Raw genomic sequence first — 20127 nt, 5'->3', positions numbered from 1 at the left:
ATGTAGTCACTGTGAGTACTAGCCACTGATCTCCATCGGAATCCCCGTTTAAAGCTCAGCTGGTAGCTACTGTGGTGGTGAATCCCACAAATTAATCACGTGTTGTGTGATGATGTACTTCCTTTTGTCTGTCCTAAATCTCCTGCCCATCAGTTGCATTGGATGAACCTGAATTCTGGAGAGGTGACGGGGGTGGGGGTGGGGACCTTATCTCCAAATACTTTCTCCCCACCATGCTTGGTTTCATATACCTCCATCATGTCCTTACTTACGGTGCAATCTTATGCATGTTTAGACAGAAAAAAGGCCTACAACTCCCAGCATTCCCCAGCCAACTCTCCCTCCTCCCTCCCTGCCTCCCCTGCCCCTGCCAACCAGCAGAGTGCCAGAGGACACACAGATCCCTCTTTCCAGTGGCTTGACCTGATTGCTTGCAGAGGGCTTTTGGAGTTAGACTGAGGGCTGTGTGTTGCCCACCCCTGTTTTATAAAAAAACAGTTAATGAGGAGTCCAGGCACATTCCTGATTAAAGGCAGCCGCCAGCATGATCACATCACTTCGGTGCTGAAGGAGTTGCACTGGCTACAATTTGTTTTCTGGGCCAAATTAGAATAATAGAATCATAGAATAGTAGGGTTGGAGGGGGCCTACAAGACCATCGAGTCCAACCCCCTGCTCAATGCAGGAATCCAAGTCAGAGCATCCCTGACAGGTGGCTGTCCAGCCTCATCTTGAATGCCTCCAGCGTGGGAGAGCCCACCGCCTCCCTAGGTCATTGGTTCCATTGTCGTACTGCTCTAACAGTCCGGATGTTTTGCCTGATGTTCAGCCGGAATCTGGCTTCCTGTCACTTGAGCCCATTATTCCATGTCCTGCACTCTGGGATGATCAAGAAGAGATCCTGGCCTTCCTCTCTGTGACAACCGTTCAAGGACTTCAAGAGTGTTCTCCTTTCTCCCCTTAGTCTTCTCTTCTCAAGGCTAAACATGCCCAGTTCTTTCAGTCTCTCTTCATAGGGCTTTGTTTCCAGTCCCCTGATCATCTTCGTTGCCCTCCTCTGAACCCTCTCCAGCTTGACTGCATCCTTCTTAAAGTGTGGTGCCCAGAACTGGACACAGTACTCCAGATGAGGCCTAACCAGTGCTGAGTAGAGGGGAACTCGTACTTCCTGGGATTTGGAAGTGATGCTTCTATTAATGCAGCCCCAAATAGCATTTGCCTTTTTTGCAGCCACATCACATGGTTGGCTCATATTCAGCTTGTGATCGACAACAATTCCAAGATCCTTCTTGCTTGTAGTGTTGTTGAGCCACGTATCCCCCATCTTGTAACTGTGCATTTGGTTTCTTTTTCCTAGGTGCAGAACTTGGCATTTATCCCTATTCAGTGTCATTCTGTTGTTTTCTGCCCAGCGCTCCAGTCTATCCAGATCACTTTGTTTCCGTCTTCCAAAGTATTAGCTATCCCGCCCAATTTTGTGTCATCTGCAAATCTGATCAGCATTCCCTGCACCTCCTCCTCCAAGTCATTAATAAAAATGTTGAAGAGCACTGGGCCCAGGACTGAGCCCTGCGGTACCCCACTCGTTACCTCTCCCCAGCTTGAGAAGGTCCCATTGATAAGCAGTCTTTGAGTCCGATTCTGTAGCCAACTGTGGATCCACCGGATCGTTGTTTCATCTAGCCCACTTTGAGCTAGTTTGCTCATCAGGATATCATGGGGCACTTTGTCGAAAGCTTTGCTGAAGTCGAGGTATATTATGTCCACAGCATTCCCACAGTCCACAAGGGAGGTGACTTGATCAAAAAATGAGATCAGATTTGTCTGGCAGGTTTTGTTCTTGACAAATCCATGTTGGCTTCGAATAATCACTGCATTGTTTTCAAAGTGCTTACAGACTGATTGCTTTATCATCTGCTCCAGAATTTTCCCAGGGATTGATGTCAGACTGACTGGTCTGTAGTTCCCAGGTTCCTCCTTTTTACCCTTTTTGAAGCATAGAGACAACATTAGCCCTCCTCCAGTCAACTGGCACTTCACCCGTCCTCCATGATTTCTCAGAGAGAATAGACAGCGGTTCTGAGAGTTCTTCTGCCAGTTCCTTTATTATTCTAGGATGCAGTTCATCTGGCCTTGGAGATTTGAACTCATTCAAAGTAATTAGGTGTTCCTTGACCATATGCCTATTGATCTCAAGCTGCAATCCTGACCCTTCAGCCTGTACTTCGCCTTTGCCAGGGGGGGTCATAGACCCTCTTTTGGGAGAAGACTGAGCCAAAGTAAGAATTGAGCACTTCTGCCTTTTCTTTGTCGTTATCATTTTGCCATCCCTATTTAATAGCTGAACCACCATTTCTTTTCTCTGCCTTTTACTATGCACGTAGCTGAAGAAAGCCTTTTTGTTGCTTTTAGCATCCCTCGCTAACCTCAGCTCGTTCTCAGCTTTAGCCTTCCTGATGCCATCCCTGCAATTCTGTGCTACCTGCCTGTACTCTTCCTTTGTTGCTTGGCCTTCTTTCCACTTCCTATATGTGTCCTTTTTTGTTTTCAGGTCATCTCTAAGCTTTTTGTGAAGCCACATTGGCTTCTTCTGTTGTTGTCCACCTTTCTTTCTTGTTAGAATTGTTTGTAATTGTGCCTTGAGAATTTCCTTTTTTAAAGGAACCAATTCAAGGTGTTGGTTTTGGCCTTTAAAACCCTATACGGTTCCGGCCCAGTCTATCTCAAGGAGCACCTCCAACAACACCAGACAGGTCTCTCAACACGATCAGCCTCACATGGCCTTCTCTCTGCCCCATCAGCCAGGACAGCTAGGTTGGTGAGGACGAGGGAGAGGGCCTTCTCTGTGGTGACCCCCACTCTGTGGAACTCCTTCCCTAGGGAACTCCGCCATGCCCCCTCTTTAATGAGCTTCCGCCATGCATTGAAAACTTGGTTGTTCAGGCAGGCATTTGGGTGGGTTAGGGTATTTTTAGAAATACAATGTTTTAATGTGTAATTTTACTGTTTTAAACTGTTTGTACAGTTGTACATTGCCTAGAGTGGCCGGGTGACCTGCCAGATGGGCAATTTAAAAATTTAATAAATAAACAAACAAACATTTTGGCATCTTTAATGAAGAGTTTAGCAGCCCATCAATTTAGCAAGGCTCTTTTCTCTCTCTCCCCCACCACCCAAAAGTATTACCCCTTGGTTTTCTCATGAGATATCCAGCAAGCTGGTTTAGCAGGTGTTGACGCAACGTTCTTGGTATCCAAAACAGCAGTTGACTGTGGCTCTGTACCAAAAAACCTGTAATCTGTTCCTTTCTTAGAAAGGTGCGAAAGATCTCTAACAGAGCATTTTCAGCCTGCTCCCCATGCGGTCCAGTTCTCTGATTTCTTTGAAGTAAGCTGGGACAGTTAAGCCAGATTCTCAAACTAGGGTTATTTTGGCCATTTAAAGAAATCTTAGGGCACAATCCCATGCATGTTTAGACAGATTTAAGGTGCAGTCTACTAAGGTTTGCCCTTAGTAGATTTATGGTGCAATCCTATGCATGTTTGGCCAAAAAAAAGGGCCTACAACTCCCAGCATGCCCCAGGATTGCCCTCTTAATCATAAGAGATCCGTCGATTCCATCCATTAATGAATTGATTAAATTTGCATGTGAGTAAAAGAACCGTTCTGAAGCATATCGTTTCACTCATTTTTGTTTTGTTTTTTAAATCAGGGTGGGCAGAAAGTAGATCAACATCTGATGGATTATTGCTGAAGATGAGCAAGGCTTTTGACTCCCAACTGTTTAACACAAGCAACAATTTTAAAAATGCTTTTTTCCTCCCTTCTAAATAGGCTGTTGGAATGTCTGGACTGTAGAAACTCACATATTTCATTTCATTTATTACATTTCTATACTGCCCAACAGCTGAAGCTCTCTGGTTGGTTTACAGAGATTAAAACCTTAAAAATACATTATAAAAACTGTTTACATATAAACAGACAGCACACAGGGAGACACAGATATATCTAAAAGAATTTTAAACCATCAACAATTAGAAGAATGCAGGACCTGATTAAAATCTCATATAGTCATAGATTTGTACGTGTATATATTAGGGATGTATGAAAGTTCCGCCACGGATCTCGGGAAGGCCGAATGCCAGCGCATTCGGCCCCCTGAAATTGGTGGCGGAACGGCCCGCCCCCCCCGGGACGGGACTTACCTTGGGCAGATCTTCCTGGCGGTGGCGGCTGCGGTGGCGGCTGCAGCGGCGGTTCGGTGGCGGCGGCTGCAGCGGCCGGTCTTCCGACCGGCTGCCGCTGCCGCCATTTCTAGGTTAAAAAACACACATACACACACACAAAAAAGTGATAGGCTACGTAAAGATTTATGTAGCCTATCACGGCTAGATTTTAAAAAAACATCGTGATAGCCTACGTAAATGTTTACATAGCCTATCACGGCTGACTTAAAAAAAAAACAAAAAAATCGCGCATACGAAAATTGCAGTGGCCATGGCCACCACCATTTGCGTTCCTTATTTTGGCACGTCTTAGTCTACGTAAACATTTACGTAGACTAAGACGGTGAAAATAAGGGGAACGCAAATAGCGTAGACGTGTGTTTTTTGTGTGTTTTTAGTGTGTGGTTTTTTTTAAATCAGCCATGATTTTAAAACACTATAGTGTTTACAAACACTATAGTGTGTGTGTGTTTTTTAAATCAGCCTATCATGGCTGACTGCAGGGACGCAAACAGCAGCAGCTATGGCCGCCGCCATTTGCGTCCCTGCTAGCCAGCGGCCGGATGTCCGGTTGCTGGCGGAGCCGGCCAGCGGCTCCGCAGAATCGCTGCGGAGCACAGCCGGCTGGCCAGGATTCCGGGGGGGGGGAGGAACGGAGCGCCTCCCCCCCCAGCCAGGATTCCGGGGGGAGGGATGGAACGCCTCCCCCCCCCTCAACATAATCCGCGGAAAGGTAAGTCACTTTCATACATCCCTAGTATATATAGGTCATCCCAGTATGTGGTTCATTGGTTTGATTCTCTGAGCCACCATTTTGCAACTGGCTGTTTGAGGCCTTTATTTATTTATTTATTTATTATTTATTTATTGCATTTATACCCCGCCTTTCTTCCTCTCGCAAGGAACTCAAGGCGGCTTACATTATCCTCCTCCTCACCGTTGTATCCTCACAACAACAACCCTGTGAGGTAGGTTGGGCTGAGAGTCTGTGACTGGCCCAAAGTCACCCAGTGAGCTTCCATGGCCAAGTGGGGACTAGAACCCGGATCTCCCGGCTCCCAGTCTGTCACTCTCACCACTAGCCTTTGAGGATCTAGTAACACCCCCACCCCAATGTTGCTCCCACAAGCTCAAAGTCTGCCCATACATGTATTACAGACTTCCTCAGCTTGGTGCCCTCCAGCTGTTTTGGACTACGAAACAGGCTGTGCTGGTTAGGCCTGATGGGAGTTGTAGTCAAAACCATCTGGAGGGCACAAGGTTGGGCAAAGGTTGATGAACTGTATCAGACATAGGGATGAATGAAAATGTCAGTTTTCCTTCCACATTTTTCAAAGCTAAATTTCCTTCCATCCCATTTCTGCATCAGTTTGTGATTTATTTTTTTATTTTTTTTAATCTAATCAGACATCGAATCAAAAATCCTTGCCGATCTACTACAAATCTACCAGGAGATCCAGATCTACCTCCTGGCTACCTCTGGTCTAGGACACTGCATGGGATGGTGCTTGCTGGGTCGCTTTTGTGGTCGCCCATCCAAAATTGCACAAGGTTCTTGAGCTTTGCTAAGACCGTGCTGAGGTCTCTGTCTCTGTGTTTCTTCTCTTTCTAGACAATTCTTGGTCGTGGATTCCAAAATTTTGTAACTTCAAGGAGTTCAGAAAACGTCACCACCGGCAGTATGATGAGCCCACTGGGAACATGGTGCATATCAAACAGAAGCTCTACCATAACGGGCATCCCAGCCCCAGACACCTCTGAGGAAAGAGAGACTGACGAGAGGTCCTAGAACTTGCCTTCCGCTGTTTGTCAAGTGGAACATCCGTCTGCTTGTTCCTCAAGGGATGCCACTTAAGGACTTCCTTTTAGTTACCCATACGGTGTGTCCATCCGGCACACAGAGAATGCACAATTCAACCCTGTCCCGGATGCCCGGCGCCCAAGACGTTGCACTGTGGTTACCATTTTATTGGTGGACTTCTGTATATATGTAAAAACAAACAAAAAACAAAAACGGAAAAAAGAGAATTTGCATTGCACTTCCAGCCCGTTGCTTCCTCGATGGTGTCCTGCAACACCAATGTACCCTTTTGTTTAGTTTCTTTGTTTGTTTGTTTGGAAAATTTGTTGTTGTTGTTCAAGGTCTTCGTAGGTGAATTTGGCCAGAAGATGCAATGTTTAGCATTTGAGAACTTCCAAACTCCTCTCTGATTGTGTTCATCTTCCCTTGTTCGCCCCAAGATTCTTCCTAGTTGCTAGGATGTCTTGTTTTCGACGTGGATTTGATTTGAGGTTTGTACCGTTCGGTAGCTATGGTGCATAATATGCTAAGGCCCACTTTGGCTGTTTCAGAATCAGGTTGGTAGCCTGGTCCCTTCTTTTATTTCATTTCCTCCTTTGGTTCTATCTCTTAAAATAATGGGATGTAGTTCAACCTGCCTGGATTGACCATTTTGGAAGAACCAACCAACACCGATTGGCTATGTCAAACTTCGCAACCAACAGGCTGGAAGCAAAACAGTCGTACTTGGGTTGTCCCATTGGAGTTACTCCATTGGCTTTGATGGAATGTCCTCCAAGGCCGGTTCAGACGGATCTCTGATCTTGTCAGCTGTCTGGAGGCTGTATCACCTGGCCATGGATTCCTGTCTTGAGGGTTATTATCCCTTTCTATACCTTGTGTTGCCAAAGGGTTTGTACAGTTTTCCCTAACCTGATGTCCTCCAAATGTGGTGGGCTGCAAATTCCCAGTGTGGTCATGCCTGCTAGGAATGATGAGAGTTTGCACCCCAACACAGCCAGATGTTGGGCAACGCTGGGTTAGCAGCTAAGTATTGAATCTCCAAGGGCATTTTGTAAGAACTCACCACTTGTTCATAGCTCATAGAAGGGAATTCCTGGTGACTTGATAGCTGACTCAGCTAACCATTGGTCCCATGGTGAAGCCTGCACCGTCAACTCCTTTCCAGTGTTGACTGGTCTTGTGAATGCTCCAACCTGTCACTTGGGAACAGAGGGTGCTGCCTTACGCAGGTCAGAATAGTTGCCCTTCTAGCCCATGGTTGACCACTCTGACTTGATAGGGTCTCTCCAGGGTCTCAGGCAAAGAGTTTTCCTCATCATGTGCCATGTGAGCCTTTTAACTGGAGATGCCAGGGATCGAACCTGGGATGTTCTGCAGGCAAAGCATGTGTTCTACCACTGATCTATGGCCCCTCCCCTACTTACCAGTTTCTCGGGTTCTTCCAGGCCAGGGGTGGGGAGCCTGTGGTCCTCCAGGTGTTGTTGAACACCAGCTCACATCAACCCCAGCCAGCATGGACAGTGGTCACAGATGATGGCAGATGACGGTACAACTAGGTCTGGACCCTGGAGGCAAAATCCACCAGTGGAGGCTGGTGGTTCCGATGTCAGTGAGGTTGTGAATCTGCTCTGGTTTCAGCCAGAACTCTAAAAGGAGCTATCCAAAGTGCTGAACCTACTTTGGGGGTTGGGTTCAGCACCTTGGACAGCTCCTTTAGAGTGGGAACCCACGGAACCTTTAGCTGGAGCCCACTCAGATTCACAGCCCCGTTGACGTCGGAGTTGCCAGCCTGCCCTGGAATCCATGGTCCTGCAGGCCCCGCAAATGACCACCCACAGGACGGCAGCTGAAGCAAACTCCATTCTATTCCTGTAATCATGATGAGGCTGTGATATGAGTGAGTTTAATGTGCAAGATTGCACATGCTCAGAGCATTCTTATTTTTTTAGGTCAGGGTTGGCAAACAGGGTTGTTATTGCTCTAACACAGGGGTGCAGAGCCTCAGACCTGGGGGCCAAATCCTCCCATCATGGGGGTCCCAATCTGGCCTCCCAGGGTTCCAAAGAAGGCTGCATTCCTTCCCCTGACTCCTCTTACTTTCCTCCAGTTCCGGATCATTTTGGTGACATGCCGGCTTCTGTGCAGTCCCCCCCCCCCCGCCCAATCTAAAAGGTTGAAATGCCTCTCCTAAGGCTTAGTGACTGACAGCAAGAGGCTTAAGCTACAATAAGCTGGCTTTTTTTTTTTTTTTAATGTTGTCTCCTCTCCCTTTTGCATCTGGCTCCACCCACCCTGAGAACTTCTCCCAAACGGGATGCGGCCCTCTGGCTGAAAGAGGTTCCTCACCCCTGTTCTGACCTATCAGGAATGTCAGTTGCGGGACAGAAGAGAAATGTTAGCGGCGTGTTTCACGACCGGAGCTGCTGGCTTCAATTTCGGTGGGGCTGTGCATGCATTCTAGGTCCCGGTCAGAAGCAGCCAGAATTGTAGAGGAGCTATCCGAGGTGCTGAACCCTATCCCCCAAAGAGGTCCAGCACCGTGGATAGCTCCGTTCGAGTTCTGGCTGGTTCTGACTGAGACCCAGAATGGATTTGCAGCCTCCACTGAACTGAGTAATACATACAGCCATCTGAAGGGGTCCCCCTGCCCTAAATTCTTTATCTGTACGCCCCCCTGAGATCTTAATGATATCGGGTGGGATACAAAACATTTAAGTAAATAAAATAAATACATAAAAATGCATTCATTACATCCAGGTTCTGAAATGACCTACCAGCACCACTGAGTCCTACAATATTTGGAGGGGCTGGGGGTTACCTAGTCCTGTTCTAGGCCACGGTGAGCCACGATTTTGACCTACTGTGGGCTGGAGCATCTTTTGCATGCTTGGCTCAGATGGTCACGTATTGCCACCTCTAACGGTGGTAGCATTTGCAAGACCAGCTACCTCAAATGTTTATTTGGCAGCGGTGTCACCACATTTAAAAACACAGCAACAACACCATACTGTGAATCGACTCTGACATAATCATACGCAAGAGGGGAATTCCCCCCACCCCCACCCTTAACTCTGTCACATAGCTGCATATGTTAATTCAGCCAAAGAATTATGAATCATTTTGATACTGGTGATTTCAAATGCATGTTGAACGGCCCCGTTCCAAAGTACGCTGGCCCTTTAAGGGAAACAGGTGTCCGTTGTGTGTGGCAGGTGGCTAATCCAATCGGAAGGGGAGGCTTCTGGCTGCTAATGGGGCACAGCACCATGCCACAGGTAGAAATTCCAGCTGTTGGTAAGAAAGGGGCCGCTTTCCCTTTAAAAGGGAAGGGTCAGGTAGAAATCGAACAGGTGCTGTCTCTTCGGTCATTGCCATTGGGGAAGAGGAACATCTCTACCTGTTGAATTTCTGTTTGCCAGGCAGATATTAAAGGCACAAAGCTTCCTCCTTCATGCTGAGAGAGAACAAGCCATTGCCTTCATTACCTTTTGTTTTTGTTAATGCCAGATGTTCCCCGGCATTTGTTTGATTACTTATGCATTTATTGATCTAATTGAAATGATGCCCTGCCTATTTTTATATAAACTCTAAGTGGCTTACAAATATACTAAAAACAAATGAACAAAATGATCCAATGCAACTGCATGCATGCGTTGGATACACGTGCTAAGCGAGGAACAGCCTGGCTGGGCAAACCTGGGGATGCTGTCGTGGGGCTGCTTGGAATCTTGGGGCTTTGGGGAGCCGGAGGCCGCCATGCAACACAGAGTTGCGTGTGCTTAAGCCCTTGGCTGGCATGGCCTGAGCCTCCGCTTGCCACGGGGGCAAAGCCAGGGCAGAGCCTGGGAAGATCTTGGCAAGGTCATGGGATGGAAGAAGCGGGATTTTAGCATGTGACCCAAAGCATTTCAGGCATGCTGCTTGTTGTCCAAGAGTATTTCCCTTTTGTAGACAATGGCCTTTCTCTCTCTCTCCTCCCCTCCCTCTGTCCCCCTTCCCCTTCCCTCCTCTCTCTGTCTCCCTCCCCCCTTCCTTCCTTCCTTCCTTCCTTCCTTCCTTCCTTCCTTCCTCCCTCCCTCCCTCCCTCCCTCCCTCCCTCCCTTCCTTCCTCTCTTCTCTCTTTCCCCAGACTACAGAGCCTCTCTGACCAGGGCCTCTCTGACCATTCATACAAATTCATTTTTAACTCCCCCTCCCACCCAGGATCAAAGTAGCTGGGTTATTGAGGGAAAGACTTCATACTGGATCTGAAGGAAAACATACCAAATGGGCAAGTGAAATACTTGAGGGTTGTTGGCGACCTGGAAGGCTGCCAGTCAGGGATGGTGCAGTTGCATCCTGCATTGCAGAGCCTGTGTCAAGCAGGAGGAGGTTGGGCCAGATGACCTCCAAGGCGCCTTCAAAGTCTACAATATGATGAGTCTGGTTTAAGCACATTTAACTCTGTGGCCTAAATCCCAGGCCCACTCGGAACAGAGGGAGTTCCTTCTGAGTGAAGACAGGTAAAGTTAGGGTTGCATGCTCAAAACCCAGTTATATGCCTCTGTCCTCTCCCCCACTTCCAAAGTTTCAAAGAGGCACTGGTCATGTCACCAACCATTTCTGGAACATGCCCAAATACCACTTTAAATTTTTTTTTTTAGCAGACTTTATGTTTGAAAAAAGAGTTCCCAACGTGGTCCGTGTTACCAAAAAGAAGAAAGAAAGAAAGAAGAATGGAAAGAAAGAAAGAAAAATTTGGACAGAACCTCCTCTTGAAAATATTGACAATGTCTGTGATTACTCTATTGTTTGATTGCAATGTCCGTGTGATTAAAAGGAAAAAAACACACACATCCAAAACCAAAACATGAGAAATCTACCACCAAAATTAACCTCACTGATCTTACTGTTTATTTGATTTGCTGGCTCTTGTTGAAGCTTATGTTAATTAATGTGTGTGTGTGTGTGTGTGTGTCAGAGGAATGATTCAAAGACTTCACATACAACCTAAATTTTGTCTCTGTGTGTGGCACATCCATTTTATTTAATTATCTATCTATCTATCTATCTATCTATCTATCTATCTATCTATCTATCTATCTATCATCTCAGCTGTTTTTTCAAATGCCTTAATTTTTCATGATTGTGTTTTTATACACTTTGCCATACAGACGTTTTGCATGAGATCCTCAAACCATGAACTTCAGATTGTCTACTCTGGAGCAAGAGTTTTCAGGTTTTTTTATTTTAGGATTGGGGTGCGCGTGTTTGTAAATCATGTCCTGATAATTTTAAAAATCGGAACCCTCTTGGGTGCAGTTCTGGTCTTGCAAAGGGTAAACATTTTACAGAATTTGTCTCAAATGAAATGATATTTTATATAACATTCTGTGCCCGGGTGATCCAAATTCTTCACTGGGAAAAGATAACTCTTGTGATGTGCATAAATTATGCAAATATGCATATTCCCCCCAATTTTGCATAATTTATTGTGGTGCATAATTTTTTGTTGGGGCTGAGGGATGGAGAACTATGTGCTTTTCTTCCTCTTTTCATTGAACACTGGAAATCTTCTTGAACCACTTCTCTGGTTTTTTAGATTTTACCAGGCATTTCCTTCCCGTAAGCATATTTTCACAGCCTTGAGGACTAGAAATTTACTTCAAAAAATGACAGCTGTGATTCCCAGGAAACTGAATTTTGCACCCAGTAATCACAGTCTGTCCTTTTTTGTGGCATATGCATGATTATATATGAGAGCGACTGGGTTGGTGGGAATTCATTTTTGTTGTTGAGTGACATGGGCCTCAACCAGGACTAGAATTTTGGCAACTGAATTTGGAGCGAGGTCAGCATTTATCTCAACTAAAGAAGACACATAATAAGAACCAGTGACAGAGAAGGAACTCCCCGCCCCAGTACCACTAAATTAAAAAGGTATCCAGAATCAATAACATTAATTACTACATGTTATAATATGGATTCTTTGGTTACTGTATGTTTGGTTGTTTAAAAAAAGAAATGTGTGAGGTGATCGCCTCAGGCAACAGAGGCTGAGGGGCAGTTTTTCCACCCCTCTGTTTGCTTCTCCTGAACTCCCTGGCCAATCTCCTCTGTGGAGGACAAAGTCGTGTAGGCCGTTCTGGGCCCTCAAAGCTGGCCAGCTGCCGAAAGTGCAGGGGAAGATGCCAGTGGAAGCTGCGGACACTGATTTCAGTGGGGCTGTGACTCCCTTCCAGGTTTCAATCAGAACCAGCCAGAACTCTACAGGAACTATCCAAGGTATGGAACCTATTTTGAGGATAGGGTTCAGCACCTTGGATTGCTCCTTTAGAGTTCTATCTGGTTCTGACTGAAACCCGGAATGGATTCACAGCCCCACCACAACCAGAGCCATCAGCCTCCACTGGAAGATGTGATCCCATCGCCAGTATTGAAGTAAGATCCGGTCGCAAGTCCGGTCCCACTTATGTACCAAAGTGAGGATTAACAAACGTGGCCCAAAGAGGGATGAGCAATAAACCCCTCACTTTGAGAAGAGGGTAGAAGTTGCCACCCTGTACAGCAGGGATGGGGAACCTCTTTCAGCTGAGGAAGCTCTCAGGGGCCACATTCCAGTGGTGGGCAGGGCCAAGGGCAAAAGGGGCGGGGCGAAAACGACATTCATATTTGAACTTAAAGCTCTTCCTGCCAATCACCAGACCTGAGAGGCGTTTCAACCTTTTAGAATGGGGAAAAAACTGCACCGAACCCAAGAAACCAGCAAACAATAGGAGATTATAGGGAAAGGGGGCGGGACCAAGTTAAGGGGGCGGGACCAAGTTAAGGGGGCATGGCCATCTGGGGAACCCGATGGGGACTCCAGGTAGCCTGGATTTGTCCCCTAGGCCCGAGGTTCACCACCCCAGAGATACAGGCTTGTAAAATCAGTTAGTATGGACCTAACGTATATTGAGAGCTTTTCTTCCTCTCCCATCACTCTAATAGCGTGCTCAGGTGGTTGAGTGCCAATGGAAACTGGGCCCAAAATGGGGCCACTGAGAAACAGCAAGAGGGAGGTATTGGTGTGCCCAGGTGAATCCAGAGACATGCAGAGGTTGTTTTTTAAAGACCTTGCAAGCTCCCCCCTCGCCCCAACAGCCCAATGACGACCAAGCGTGCCCCCTTGAGTCTTCTATACGAGACCTTCTACAATTAGGCCCAGCTTTGCTGAACACAATTGACACCGCTTAAAACAACAACAAAATTCTGGCAGCTGCGGCGCCATTTCCAAGTCCTCCCCATGACAGCCCAACAGGTTGTGCCATCGCTCTCCCATCTGCCTCCTCCTGCACATGCGTGCGGCTGTGCGGATGCGCGGCTGGGTGTGCGCTCGCCAGTGCCTGATCGCCATGCCGATGCAACCACATTGATAGGTTTGTGGGTGTTTTTTACTTCAATACTGTGTTGTTTTTAAAGGACGTTTTGAGGCTTCGAAGAACGGGAGAGATGCGACAGGCGGTGGCGTAGCCGCTTGCAGGGACGCAACAGAGGCACTTTTTTATTAGCAGGGATGCTGACAACGTCTGCCACCCGTGGAAGCTGGTGGGTCTGAGGTCAGTGGGGCGGTTTATCTGCTCCGGGTTTCAGCCAGAACTCTAAAGGAGCTCTCCAAGGTGCTTCGCATTGGAGGACTTTGCAACTGAGGACTTGCACCTTGGATAGCTCCTTTAGAGTTCTGGCTGGTTCTGACAGAAACCCAGAGCAGACTCATTGGAACCACCGGCCTCCACTGTCTCCCACTCCCTCAGACGTCCCTGTTCTCTCCGAGCTTAGCTGCAATTCTCACAGGAGCTGGCGGGGAAATGACTTCCACAGCACGAATATATCGTTCCCTGTCGTGATGCGAAGGATTTTAGGGTGGCTTGTTCTGAAACGGTCCGTTAAGACCCACCAGCTTTACAAAAGAAATGCTCCTGGCGGAGAGGAAAACTGCTAGAACTGGTTTGTGTTGACATGGTCCCACACCGCTGCCTGCATTTCTGGACTCTCCTCGGGGGCGCGGCTAGAGGGATTATCATGACGAGCGTCCACACGTCACAATTTACTTCTGCACCACTGCCTGCAGGAACAGGCTGAGGAGGAGGAAGGTACACAGTTGAGGAGTGAGGTGATGGGGCTGGCCCTCCCCCCATCAGAATCTTTTGAGGGCTGTGGGTGTGTGTGAGGTGCAGATCAGGGTGGGTAGAGGGCTGATCCGAGAGTGGGCACTTTGCCATTCCCAGAAAAGAGGAATTGGATTATTTATTTATTTTATTTCCAACATTCGTATACCGCTCCACATCTAAACAAATTCTGGAGCAACGAACAGCAAGAGAGAAAATGATTTAAAAAAAGATAAAAAGAATGAAACACGAGATTAAAGTTATTATTTTTTTAAAAAACAGAGTGTCAATAAAGCAATGGCTGGACAACCAAGAAAGGCTTCCTGGAAAAGAGATGTTTTCAGGAGTCACTGAAAAACAACACAGTGTTGGCGCCTGCCTGACCTCCAGAGGCAGGGAGTTCCAAAGGAGGGGGGCCAACACACTGAAGGCTCTTCTCTGGGTGGACTCCAGTCGGGCCAAAGGTCCATGTGGAACCACCAGGATCATGCCCTCTGATGACCTCAATGACTGGACAGGTTGGGAAGGGAGGTGGCACTCTCTCAGGTATCCTGGTTCCAATTTGTTTAGGGCTTTGCGCACTAGTACCAAAACCTTAAACTTGGCCTGGCAGTGAATGGGCAGCCGGTGCAGTTCCCCCAGCAAAGGAGCTGAGTGCTGAAAAGGGGGCAGCTCCTGACAACAGCTGAGCTGCTGCGTTCCGCACTAGCTCCAGCTTCCGGAGCAGCCCCAAGGGCAGCCCCACAGAGAGCGCATTACAGTAGTCAAGAAAAAGGACAAAAGGCGACCCCAGTTTCATAACATTTGCACACACACATTGATATGTATAGGCGCCAATGTAGAAAGAATAACTGACTGGAACAGAAACGCGATCCCCCTTGCCATAGTGAAGACGGCTGACAGGGTGACCTGTGTGCCTGTTTAACCCGCTGATGGTGCGCTGGCCACTGATGGGCAACTTCAAGGACTCTCCCTCCTTGTGGTGCTTTGACTTCAAACCAGACTTTGACCGGACAGCCCATCAAACAGAGGACACCTTCAAATACAGGCATGCCCTCAGCTGGCTCTCCAAAACAGAGGACCATTCTCTGTACAGTAAGACACCTGGCCACCCTACATGGTGGATTTATGGGTGATATGCACTGGATTGTTGGGGAACATGGGTGGCAGGGTGCTGTTGCACTCATGTCCTGCTTGTGGGTGTCCTGTGGGCAGCTGGTTGGCCACTGTGTGAACAGAATGCTGGACTAGATGGACCCTTGGCCTGATCCAGCAGGGATCTTCTGATGTGCTTATGAATTGGTAAGGGTCTCCCACTCCAAATTATTCAACAATCGCCACTTTAAGGTCTAAATTCCCTGATCTGAAGTAACTTCAAGGTAGGTTTGAGAGCCTACCTTGAAGCCTGAGAGCCATGGAAGCTCACTGGGTGACTTTGGGCCAGTCACAAACTCTCAGCCCAGCCTACCTCACAGGGTTGTTGCTGTGAGGATAAAACGGGGAGGAGCAGGAAGATAATGTAAGCCGCCTTGGGTTCCTTGCAAGAGGAAAAAAGGCGGGATATAAATGCAATAAATAAATAAAAATAAATAAGGTTTGGGCATGCATGCCTCTCGCAGCTCTGCAGAGGGCTTTATTTAGCCGAATCTGAGCATAGGTGGAATTTTCTGCCACCTTGGGACAGATGTTATCTTTAGAACAGCTGGGCTGTTTTGTTCTTTTTAAATTGTGAGGGGTTTTATTGAAGATGTTTAAATGTTTCAGCAACACAGAGAGAGAGAGGGCGGGGGAGAGAAATTGAAAAGGTGTGTGTGGAACAACGGACTGGGGGAACATGTTTGAGAAATGCCTCTGGGTGCAACGGACACGTGGGGCTGATTCTGAGCCGGCTCCCTGGTAACAGACCCTGAAGCTGCTATGAAACTCCACTTAATATTAAGAAGCCGGTGTGGGAGGTTGAATGTGTGAGGGAGCTGTTGAAAGCAGGGATCAGTCCACTTTTTTTGGGGGGGGAGGCTTGGCATGTTGCCCAGAGCGCCCCCCTTTCTAAGTAGGCCCCCCTCCTCCTCACCACTGTCACAGCTGCTCATTCGCTCATCTTCTCCCTCGGGCCTCTCAGTGCGCACAGCCACCCAGAGCAACAAGCCAAGCCAAGCAAAAGATGGTGCTCCATTTTCTCCTCAAGAGGAGGCTAGGAGGCGGCAGCAGGCCCCATGCAGTTGCCCAGCTATGCCGACTCTTGGCACCAGCTTGCTGGGTAGAGAGGAGGGGAAAACAGGCCTCACCCCTTTTAATTCCGCCATTAAAAGACCAGTCGGATGAAAGCCAGAGTGGACCAGACTATGCTGGCAGCGTTTTGCCTTTCAACAGCCTCCCCGGCTGCCCATTCTTCGACTCAGCCCGAGGCCGGTTCCAGGGCTGGCCTTTGCCCTCGGAACAAAATTTTAAATCAGGAACGCATGGCTCGCAGCTGCCGTCGACGCGAGACAGAAAGCGGATGAGAGCCGTAAAACGAGAGAGAGAGAGAGAGAGAGAGAGAGAGTCAAAAATCAAAATGTACGTTCAAGGCGATGTGGGGAATGTAAAAACAGGCACCCTTTACGCGTCGCTTGTGACACGAGGCCAGGATGGTGTGGCGAATGGAACCCAGGACCAGATTTTTGGTTTCGCTGTTTGTAGAGGTGGACGTTGGGTGGTTCAAAGTGTGAGGGGAGGAAAACAGATAAGGGCTTGCATCATTTGTAAGAACAAGAGATCAACACCGCACAACGAATAATTCGTCTGTTTGTTAGGTTTCATTGTAATTTGTATGTTTCATCTCTTTGTAATATCATCAGCTGCCTTGTGAGGGAATTTACCCTGAAAGGGTAAATCTTTCAGGGCACAATCCTATGCATGTTTAGACGGAAAAAGTCCTACAACTACAGCAATGCTGGCTGGGAGATGCTGGGAGTTGTAGGACTTTCTTCTGTCTAAACATGCATAGGATTGAGCCCTTAGATGATAATAATGATGATGATGGAGCACAATAGAAATCATAATAGAGAGCCAGTGTGGTGTAGTGGTTAGATTGTTGGACTGGGACTCGGGAGACCTGGGTTCAAGTCCCCACTCTGCTATGAAGTTCACTGGGAGACCTTGGGCCAGTCACTGACTCTCAGCCTAGCCTGCCTTGCAGGGTTGTTGTGAGGATAAAATGGAGAGGACGACCACGTAAGCTGCCGTGAGTTCCTTGCAAGAGGGGAGAAGGCGGGATATAAAAGTAATAATGAATTGCAACTGAACTCTGGTGCAGCCAGACCCTTCATGTGGCATTCTAGCATCATGGGGAAAGTGGCGTAGAAGAAAGCGAGGCCAGCTCCAGGTTTCAGAGGCAACGTGTCACCTGGAAGACCCCCTCCTCTGGTCCTGGTGGGTTTGCCTGGTGGTGGTGGCAGTGTGTTGGGCAGTTCCATCTAGGCACTCTTTACATGTCCTGCAGTGCCGTAGCACAATGTTACGTTGCAAGGCTTTGTGGGAAATCCAGTGCCTTGCAACCTAGCCTACTGGTGCTGCTCGAAAAATGCTGAGCCAGAAAAGTAAAAAAAAAATAAGGGGGCCCCCCCTCAGGGTACACATCAGCAGTGGGCCCTGTTGGGGCCCAGACAGCTGCCCTTTGATGCCCAGTGTTGGCACCAGTGGAGGCTGGTGGCTCTGATTTCAGCGGGGCTGTGGATTGATGCTGGGTTTCAGTCGGAACCAGCCAGAACTCTAAAGAAGCTATCAGGGTTCAACACCTTGCGAAAAGCGAAAAGCAAGGGAGAAAGGGCAAGATATATCCAACTGAATGCAGAGTTCCAGAGAATAGCAAGGAGAGACAAGAAGGCCTTCTTAAATGAACAATGCAAAGAAATCGAGGAAAACAACAGAATGGGAAAGAACTAGAGATCTCTTCAAGATAATCGGAGATCTCAAGGGAACGTTTTGTGCAAAGACGGGCATGATAAAGGACAAAGAAGGCAGGGACCTAACAGAAGCAGATGAGATTAAGAAGAGGTGGAAAGAATACACAGAAGAACTATACAGGAAAGATCTGAATGTCCCTGATAGCCATGATAGCGCGGTCACTGAACTTGAGCCGGACATCCTAGAGAGTGGAGTCAAATGGGCCTTAGGAAGCATTACTAACAACAAAGCTAGCGGAGATGACAGTACTCCAGCTGAGCTATTTAAAATCCTAAAAGATGATGCTGTTAAAGTGCTGCAATCAATATGCCAACAAATTTGGAACACTCAACAGGGGCCACAAGACTGGAAAAGGTCAGTTTACATTCCAATTCCAAAGAAGGGCAACGCCAAAGGGGGTTCAAACTACCATACAATTGCACTCATTTCACATGCCAGCAAGGTGATGCTCAAAATCCTACAAGCTAGGCTTCAGCAGTATGCGAACCGGGAACTACCGGAAGTACAAGCTGGGTTTCGAAGAGGCAGAAGAACTAGAGATCAAATCGGCAACTTTCGCTGGAGCATGGAGAAAGCAAGACAATTCCAGAAAAATGTGTATTTCTGCTTCATTGACTACGCTAAAGCCTTTGATTGTGTGGATCACAACAAACTGTGGCAAATTCTTAAAGTGATGGGAGTACCAGACCACCTTACCTGTCTCCTGAGAAACCTGTACAAGGGACAAGAAGCAACAGTAAGAACCAGACACGGAACAACCAATTGGTTCAAAATTGGGAAAGGAGTACGACAAAGCTGCATATTGTCACCCTGCTTATTTAACTTATATGCAAAGTACATCATGAGAAACGCCGGGTTGAATGAACCACAGGTCGGAATTAAGATTGCCAGGAGAATTATCAACAACCTCAGATACGCAGATGATACCACCCTAATGGCAGAAAGCGAAGAGGATCTAAAGAGCCTCTTGTTGAGGGTGAAAGTGGAGAGTGCAAAAGCTGGTTTGAAACTCAACATTAAAAAAATGAAGATCGTGGCATCTGGCCCCATCACTTCCTGGCATATAGAAGGGGAAGAAATGGAAGCAGTGACAGATTTTATTTTCTTGGGCTCCAAGATCACCGCAGACGGTGACTGTAGCCATGAAATTAAAAGACGCTTGCTCCTTGGGAGGAAAGCTATGGCAAACCTAGACAGCATAGTAAGAAGCAGAGACATCACCTTGCTGATAAAGATTCGTATAATCAAAGCTATGGTTTTCCCAGTAGCAACGTATGGCTGTGAGAGCTGGACTATAAGGAAGGCTGAGCGCCAAAGAATTGATGCTTTCGAACTGTGGTGCTGGAGAAGGCTCTTACGAGTCCCCTGGACTGCAAGGAGGTCAAATCAGTCCATCCTAAAGGAAATCAACCCTGTCTGCTCATTCGAAGGACAGATACTGAAGCTGAAGCTGAAATATTTTGGCCAGCTAATGCGAAGAGAAAACTCTCTGGAAAAGACCCTGATGCTGGGAAAGACTGAAAGCAAAAGGAGAAGGGGATGGCAGAGGATGAGATGGCTGGATAGCATCACTGATGCAATGAATATGGACTTGAGCACGCTCTGGGAGCGAGCGCAGGACAGGAAGGCCTGGCGTGCTATGGTCCATGGGGTCACGAAGAGTCGGACATGACTGAACGACTGAACAACAACAAAGGAACTCATTGTGAAAGGGTATAACCCCCCACCCCCGAGCAGCAGTACAGAGCACAATGCCCAATTGTGCTCTGCACTAGTCAGTGGTGCTGACTTCTGTCTGCAGAGGTCCCACTTGGGAAACACGTTGGCTTAAACAAAAGATCCTCAGCCCGTTGAAACACAATCTTTAGCTTTTAATTAGGAATGCAAACCAGCTTGTAAAAGAAGCGGCACCAGTTGCACTGCTGTGTGGAGGAGGAATCCGACCAAAGAAAAAGGAAAGCAGGGGCATCCAACTTCTGTTTGATTGTTTTCCTCCTCCTTGGATTTCCCCTCTGCTCATCTATCA

General features: G+C 47.6%; 1 protein-coding gene across 1 annotated transcript in view; it reads left to right on the top strand.

Annotated features, from left to right (window-relative positions):
• The window catches only part of TMEM240 (transmembrane protein 240), a 42884-nt gene extending 36301 nt beyond the window's left edge, over window positions 1-6583 (top strand). Inside the window, exon 4 of the mRNA XM_084822132.1 lies at window positions 5839-6583. Coding sequence (XP_084678258.1) covers window positions 5839-5987 — 149 coding nt within the window. The 3' untranslated portion in view covers window positions 5988-6583. The remainder of the gene's footprint in view (window positions 1-5838) is intronic.
• The last annotated feature ends 13544 nt before the right edge of the window (window positions 6584-20127 follow it).

The sequence above is a fragment of the Heloderma suspectum genome, chromosome 15, assembly GCF_057233095.1.
Source record: "Heloderma suspectum isolate Gila_16-S chromosome 15, 16-S_ref, whole genome shotgun sequence".
Lineage (NCBI taxonomy): Eukaryota > Metazoa > Chordata > Lepidosauria > Squamata > Helodermatidae > Heloderma > Heloderma suspectum.
Note: the sequence above shows the minus strand (reverse complement) of the source record. Positions and strands in the feature narration are given on the sequence as shown.